An 8,174-nucleotide genomic window follows, 5' to 3' on the forward strand; every position below is an offset into this window, starting at 1 on the left:
AGATGTGAAATCAACAGTTTCATTGTTTTCAATTTCGCTTTCCCCATCAAATATGAATGATCAGGAATACAAAGTGAAGTTGTTGAATTGCACACTGGAAGGATTGGAGATTGATGGAGGTGAAGAGGCAGCTGTGTTTGGAGGGAATTTGGGTGTTGGAATGGTGATGAATGGAAGCAGAATTGACGGGGCATTATCGGAGAATAGTGAAGAAGGAGGAGCATTGAAGATCGTTCTGAAGAATGGAGGATATGTGGCACTTGAAGAGAGTTCATTTATTGGATGTGTTTGTGAGAATGAGAACAATGGAGGAAAAGGAGGAGGAATATATCTGGATTGCAGTCTGAATGAAGGAGGATTTCAACTCACATCAATATCGTTTTCTGAATGTTCAGCAACTGTTGGGAAGAACATGTTTGTGAAGAGCAGCAATCTGGTGAACAGTGTGAAGACAGAGCGTTTTGCAATTGTTAACACTGATTACGAGGATGATGGGAATGCATTTGTTGGAGAAGATGGAAAATATGAAGAAATGGATCTTCGAGTGTTTCTTGTTTCTTTGAAGTGGGTGGTTGTGTCTGTGTCGACTGGTGGGCATGACACATTGGGATGCGGAATTGAAAAATTCCCATGTGAATCGATGAAAAGTGGAATTGACCACATTGACAGAAGTGGAGCAGTTGGAGAAAGGAAAGTGAAAGTGAGGGATGAAGGGACAATTGAAAATGTTTTTTCGTTTCAAGATGCACTTGTGATTGATGGGTGTGTGAATGAGGGAGATGAAACCAAACACAAGACAGTTTATTTTGAAAGGACAATCAAAGGGAATTCTGCAACAACTTCATCTGTTATTTCATCAATTAAGCCACTCAGCTTGTTATCTTTGAAGTTACAGATTCCAAGTCAATTTGTACCAAGTATGAATTCTTTGATCTCATCGAGTGGAGATCTTCAACTCGAAAACTGTTTATTTGAGATACCATCAACAACAGATATTATTCAATACTCATTGGTAACCACAATAAGTGGAAGTTGCATATTGAAAGGATGTAGTCTGACAGATTGCTCATTTGCCATATCTCCATTGGTGATGGCTTCTTCTGTTTTGTTTGAAAACAGCAACTTTTCTCACATTGTGAACACAGGCAGTGGAGAAGGAGGCGTTGCAAGAGTGAAGTTAATAAATGAAGAAGATTTGGTGATCAAATCGACAAATGCATCATCTTGCTCACTTTCTTCAAGAAATGGGAAAGGAGGATTCTTGTATTTGGATTGTCAAAATTGTTTGGATCAAGCACCGTTTCTTTTTGGTGTTGGCGTGACTTTTGAGAACAACAATGCAGCCATTGGAAAGAATGTGTTTATTTTGGGAAAGGATTTCAACAGTTCAGTGACAAACGATTCATTCAAATTTGATTATTCTTCAATGAAAGATGATAACAATTTGTTTGTTGGAAGTGATAACTATCATCAAGAAAAGGATTTGTTCATGTTTCTGATTCCATACAGCTCAACTGAGATATTTATCTCATCGAGTGGATTTGATGTGGAGCGTTGAGGAAGTGAGGAAGAGCCATGCAAAACAATGTGGAAAGGGATGGAAAATATGGAAAGGGAGAAGGAAATAAAACAGCTCAAATAACAGGATCAACTGATATTCGAGATTCATTCAATGTGTCCAATTATCAGATCAAAAAGTCTTCATTGATGGGAGAAGAGAATGTGAAAGCAGTATTAAATGTTGAAAAGTCAATTGGAAATCAACTGGAATATTTCATGGTGAATGATATTCACCTTGAATTGACGAATATCCAACTTCGACTGTCAACTGGATTTGACAACTCAGCCAAAACGATTATTTCAAACAAAAATGGAGAATTGGTGATAACTGGATGTTCATTCCATTCAGAAGCAGGAGTGAACAATGGATTTGATTGTGTGTTTGTGGATGTGATTGGAGGCAATGTGGAAGTGAATGATCTGTCGATGGAATCATGCAACGTTGGAAATAGCATTTTTGTTATTCATGATGCTGGAATTTCTTGCCATTTTGTGAATGTTCGAGTGGAATTGTTGAATGAAAGTGGCGGATGTCTTCTTCTGATCAAAGGAACTGAATTAACAACAAAGATAAATGAAGGAGGTGAAGAAGGAACAAATATTGAGATTGATAATTCGTCATTTTCAGGAGTGAAGAGAAGTGACAATGGAGCAAGCGTTTTGGAGTCAAAGAGTGAGAAAAAGATCGATTTGGTTGTAAAGGAGAGCAACATCACAGAAGACAAAGCAGAAACAAGTGAAAAAGGAGGGGCAATATTCTTCACATTGGGTGCATCAGGATCAATGAAGATGATTAAGTCCGAAGTCAGTCAATGCAGCTGCACCAATGGGAAAGGAGGAGGGGTGTATCTGGTGACAAAGGAAAGAGGGGATTTGAACTTCACATTTGCGGGAATGAAATTCAGTTCAAATACAGCAAGAGTGGGAAATGATATTTTCATTGAATGCTTCAACATTTCTTCTCAAATCAATGAAAACCAATTCCAATTTGATCTTCGAGAAGGTTATTATACTCGCCACAATGCTATATATGGAATTGATAGCTGTGATTATCCAATCGATACAAATCTGATTGATTTTGTGAAGATTCATCAAAGTGACACGATCATTGTGAGCAGTGTGAATGGATCGGATGAGAGGCAATGTGGAACAAACATTCTTCCATGTTATTCAATTAATCATGGACTGATGCATCTGACCTCAGATATTCTGAGTTTGATATTCGTTGTTGAAGAAAGTGTGATCGATGGAGAAATAAATCTGAAGGAAATGAGTTTGAGTTCAAAGAGCAGAGATTTGTGTGAAGTTGAAGTGGAAACACAGATTGAAAAAACAAAGGAATCTTTGATTACAACAAGTGGAACAGTTTCATTATTGAGATTGGACTTTCTTTTTGATTCGAATTTCATTTCTTCTCATGAATCACTAATATCACCAGAAGGTGGTATTCTTGAAATAATGAATTGTTCATTCAGTTCAAAACAACAAACAGAAGATGGAGAAAGAAATGAAGCTTTTGCAAATATTCCATTCCACCTTACAAAAATGGAAAATGGAGAATTACAGCTCATGGAATGCAATGTAACAAATCTTGAGCTTCATAAATCTGCTATTCATCTTTCATCACCGCTTCCTTCAGTAATTGATTCATTAACGATTTGCAATTCAACAATAGAAACTACTTTGATAGATATTTATGAATGTGGTCAAATAACAATTAAGGATTTCAATACAGAAAACATCACAGTTGAAGGAAATGAAGAATCATTGATATCTTGCTTGGCAATGAAAAAGACGGTGCAATTAACGAATTGCACAATATGTGGAATCAATTCACAGACCACAAAATGGAAATTGATGAAATTGGAGGATTGCACAGATGTGAAAATAGACAATTGCATATTTGATGGAAGTTCAAATAAAAGAAATGAAAAGAATTCAAATACAGAAGAAGAGATGTGCAAATGGGATGGAACTCTTGTGGATGTTGTGAAGAGTTCTGTTTTGATGAAAGACACAACAATCTTGAATTCACCAGAAGGTGGAATAACAATGAGTGGAGGAAGCGTTACAATTGAAGCAGGGAATTTCACGAACAACAACCCATCAATTGAAGGATATCCATCATTGAGAAGAAACATTATCTGTTCAAATTCTGGAACATTGAATGTGATGAGCTTGAAAGGAGGAGATGGATTGGAGAGAAACACATCACTTTGGATGTTGAATGATGGGTGCAGTTTTGAAGGGATTGCTTCAGAAAGAGATTCATCATTCTTCATTCCTGTGTTGGAGAGTGTGGAAGCAAAAGAAAAAGCTGATAGAATGAAGTTAACATTCAAAGGGATGCTTCTTATTCCATGCAACTTGTCATTTACAGTTGTGAAGAGGAAAGGAGAAGAGAAAGAGATTGAACATTATGATGTTGATGCAAGTGGGTTTTTATCGGAAAGAGAAGCAGAAGGAAGTGTGGCAAAGGAACTGATCAGCAGTTGTGGAAATGAAATCGAGGTTAGCGCGTGTATTTTGTTTGGGAATGCAGAATCTCCATCATCAACAAATTCATTCATTTTGAAGAATGCAACTGCATCTGAATCTGATGGAGATGGAAACGTTGTGAAAGAAGGCAACCTGACAAGTTCATTGTGGATTGTGATTGCCATGGCAATTGTTCTTTTTATTATTCTGATTGTGTCAATTGTTGTCACAATTCGATGGAGAAAGGCAAAGAATGAAAACAAAGATCTGAAAGAGATTGTGAATGAAACAGTGAAGAAGGATCTGAAACAGATTGAGATGGTGACGATGGAGATGTCTCCCGAAGAGCAATGGAGGAGAGCAGAGAGGGAGGCAGAGCAGAAAAACGAAAGTAATGTGAAGAAGAGGGTGTATGAGAAGGCAATGGTGCATTCGGAATCTGAAGAGCATCTTCTGTCTGAGAGTGGTTCAACTAAATACATCTTGGGAAGAGATTCAGACAAAATTCCTCAATGGGCATTGGAGAAAGATGAAGAAGAGATAAGGAAGAGAACACCATCACCATCCATCTCATCCACTTCAACGACCGATTCAGATTCCACTTTTATCCGGCCAGAGAGCATGTGTCCAACCACCTCGTCGATGTCGAATCTGGTGGATGCGATGGCATGCTCATCGCCACACGAGAAGCTGATTGTGGATCTGAGGGATTCGCTGTTCATGTTGTTGCACGGACGGAATGAGAAGAAAGAGATGGCAATTGGCTCATTGAAAGAAAGGGAGATGACAGCTGCCCAGGTCTTGTTCTGGGTGGCCAATCTCGCTCTTCACTCCTTTGATGAGATGGAAAACAAGCTTCAGTCACTTGCCAATCTCAGTCCCCACATCGTGCTGTTCTCAGAGCACATGGTTATCTGCGTTGCCCTCCACTCCGACTGCTCGTCAGACTCTGACACTTCCTCCATCTCTTCAACCTCCACCATTGCCACATCTTCCTCTGATGTTTCTGCGAAGAGCGAGAGATTCACAAAATCACCACCTCCTTCATCGGCCTTTGAGGATGATGATGACAACAGAAAAGAGTGCATGAGGTGGAAGGCGCCAGAGCTGCTGATCAACAAGAAGCTGGGAGCAACAAAGGAGTCTGTTGCCTTCTCCATTGGGATGATGTTGTGGGAGTGCCTTACGCTCCAGATCCCGTTTGGGGAGTACGAGGCAGAGGTGGCGGGGCAGAAGATTGTGAATGGAGAGAGATCGAATGTGAAAAAAGTCGAGTGGTTTCAACTGAAAGGAATGGTGGAAAAAAGTGTTCTGGTTCAGATGCCAGACAGAGTATCATTTTCAGAAATGAAAGGAGAATTTATTTGGTAATTACGTGCGAAGGCAGCAATGCTGATAGTGTCAAATGAGATGCGCTTTGCAGGCAAAAACAACGAGGCGAGATACGAAAACTGTGTTCGAAGAAGCAGCAGAACAGTGGAGTGTGTTCTGATAGATGAGCACAAAGACATTATTGTTGTTTGTAATGGGAACAGCACAAACAACAAAAGCGATAGAAATTGAAGACAATTTTGAAATAAATGAAATGTGTATGTGTGAATACATTGATGCATGGATTTTTGCATGTTAATATATACTTCAAATTTAATTAAAAGGAAATAAAGTTCATTTTTGTTTTGAATTGATAAAATTGTTTAATAGGACAAACTTTTTATTTTTGAATATATTGAAGAATCGAATTAATTCCATGTTTGAATTGCATTCATTTTTTTTGTTTATGTTGTTTTGTGTTGAAACTGCTTAATAAATTGTGCTGATTATTTTGAAAAGCAGATTTTATTATCATTTTTCCAAAATTCAAATTTCAAAATACATAGACAAACATTAGCTTTTGATTCTCAAAATAAGCCATAATAATTATTTAACTTTTCAAATTTTTGATCATTTTCGAAATTATTCTATCAAACACATGGTTGAGACCGAATTAATAGATAAAGAATTAACTTTCAGTGAGTTTTTAGTTCGATCAAACAACAAAAATCACATGGCTATTGAACTGCTGTCCAAATTTGGGATTATAAAAAAAAATCGAATGTGTTGGAAGTGCGAAAAACTGATGGAATTAAGGACGCAAAAAAAAGATTGTGATTACTATATTTACAAATGTTCAAAATGCGGGAAAAACTACAGCTGGAATTATAACTCAATTTTCATGGAATTTCATCTTTCGCCATTCAAACTAACATCATTGTTGTATCACTTTTGGTACAAACACCCAATTAAGGAAGTAACTTTTGAATCGAAAATATCAAACAAAACAGTAGTGAAATTATTTGAAAAGTTAAGAAGAATATGCTGTTATTTTGAAACATTCGAAATGGAAAAAATCGGAAAAGATCGAATAGTGGAAATTGATGAAACTTTAATTCACAAAAGAAAGAACGGTGTTGGAAGATGCAGAGAACAGCAATGGTTATGGGGTGTTGTTGAGAGAAAAGAAATTGGAAAGCCACAAAAATTGATAGTCGAATTTCTTCCAGATCGAAAAGCAGATACAATATTGTATTTTGTGAAAAAGAACATAGATATATCATCAACTATTATGTCTGACAAATGGTCAGCGTATAACTGCATTAGTGAAAACGGCTTCACCATTGACAGTGTCAATCATTCACTCAATTTTGTCAAACCCGAAAATCCGAAAGTTTACACTCAAACAATAGAAAGTGTGTGGTCTCATCTGAAAAACCACATACCGAAAAGAGGAAGAACTTTCATTAAGACAAAAGAATATGCTTATGAATTTCAATATCGGTTCAACAATAGACTAACGCCGACAGCATATATAAAAGAACTTTCAAAAATCAGCAAGAAAAGTTTGGATATTTTTCTTCGTGCTTACAATGAAAGCGTTGCAAGCTTGAAAAGCATTCTTTTGAAAGAGAGAAAATTCAAATTGTCTTCTTATTTATTTAAAAAAGAGGAATTGAGAAAAAGAAACAATTATGAAATGTGTGATGAAAATGAACTTGATGAAATGTTAAAGAAAAAAAGATCATCAAAACTAATATCAGAAACAAAAGAATCAACAAATTCAAAAAGAAGAAAAATAGATGACGAAGAAGAGAAAGAAGAGAAAGAAGAGAAAGAAGAGAAAGAAGAGAAAGAAGAGAAAGAAGAGAAAGAAACAGAAACAAAAGTTGAAACTGAAAATGATATATTCTCATCTGACATAGATTGCAAAACTCCAAGAATGAAAAAAAAGAAAAGACACAGATCATATGACGGAAGATTTCTGAAAAACAACGATAGCCAACAATTAAAAACGTTGGAGTTTGAAACCCTTAAGTTTTGCGAAAAAAAAGAGAGAAAAATAGAAGAAATGGAGAAAAAAGAAAAAGAAAAAACAAATGCAATTCTCAATCGAAAAATACTCAGAAGCTTTATAAAATCAACAAATATTGGAACAGAACAGTCTCCAATAAATATATGAATTTTTATTTCACATCACTATTTATCGCATCACATTTTGATCACTTTGCAATAAGAAAATCCAATTAATACAAATGATGGCATATGAATTTCAAACAAAAACAAAACACAAGTATTGTCAACGTGCCATTTGTAATTATCTCGTTGATTTCACGATAATAATTTAATTCTATTTGAATAACAATATTGAAATAACAAGCAGATTGATTATTTTCACAAGACAACATTTTTCATGCATTCAAACTCTCAAACGATAATCATGTGGCTATGTCAGAAAAACAAATGATATATCAAATTCTCCCAATAATCATAATCATCCAGTATTAACAGTTTAATTTTATGCTACATCTTTTTTTCATTCCTCATGCATTTCACATCATCTCTCATTCCCCTCCTCTTTCACAACGAAAAACGTGACACATCAACTCCAGTCCCTTCACAATACAATCCTGATAGTTCGCAACCATTCTTTCATTCATCGTTCTTTTCACAACCAGAAACTCTGTTCAATTCACTATCCTTTCAAATCCTTTGCAGATTCTGTCCTGTATAGCTTTGCCTCTTCTGTTTCAGATCCAATACATATTCGAGCTTCCGTTGATATCAATGAAACAAATATTTCAAAAACACTCCTTGAATTAATG

The 8,174-nt window shown here is 36.1% G+C and overlaps 2 protein-coding genes across 2 annotated transcripts in view; both read left to right on the forward strand.

The window, feature by feature from the left end:
* Positions 1 to 1,558, forward strand: part of MONOS_18311 (uncharacterized protein) — a gene marked incomplete at both ends in the record, with an annotated part of 1,755 nt that extends 197 nt beyond the window's left edge. The window contains one exon of the mRNA XM_067871320.1: positions 1 to 1,558. This exon is cut by the window's left edge and continues 197 nt beyond it. Within this exon, the coding sequence (XP_067719513.1) occupies positions 1 to 1,558 (1,558 nt within the window).
* Positions 1,559 to 1,575: 17 nt separating this feature from the next.
* On the forward strand, positions 1,576 to 5,409 carry MONOS_16010 (uncharacterized protein; the record flags this gene model as incomplete). Its single annotated transcript, XM_067868919.1, has 1 exon — positions 1,576 to 5,409. The coding sequence occupies one exon, from the start codon at positions 1,576 to 1,578 to the stop codon at positions 5,407 to 5,409; it is 3,834 nt and encodes a 1,277-aa protein (XP_067719514.1).
* Between the last annotated feature and the right edge of the window lie 2,765 nt (positions 5,410 to 8,174).

The sequence above is a fragment of the Monocercomonoides exilis genome (assembly GCF_001643675.1).
Source record: "Monocercomonoides exilis strain PA203 chromosome Unknown scaffold62-463630, whole genome shotgun sequence".
NCBI lineage: Eukaryota > Preaxostyla > Oxymonadida > Polymastigidae > Monocercomonoides > Monocercomonoides exilis.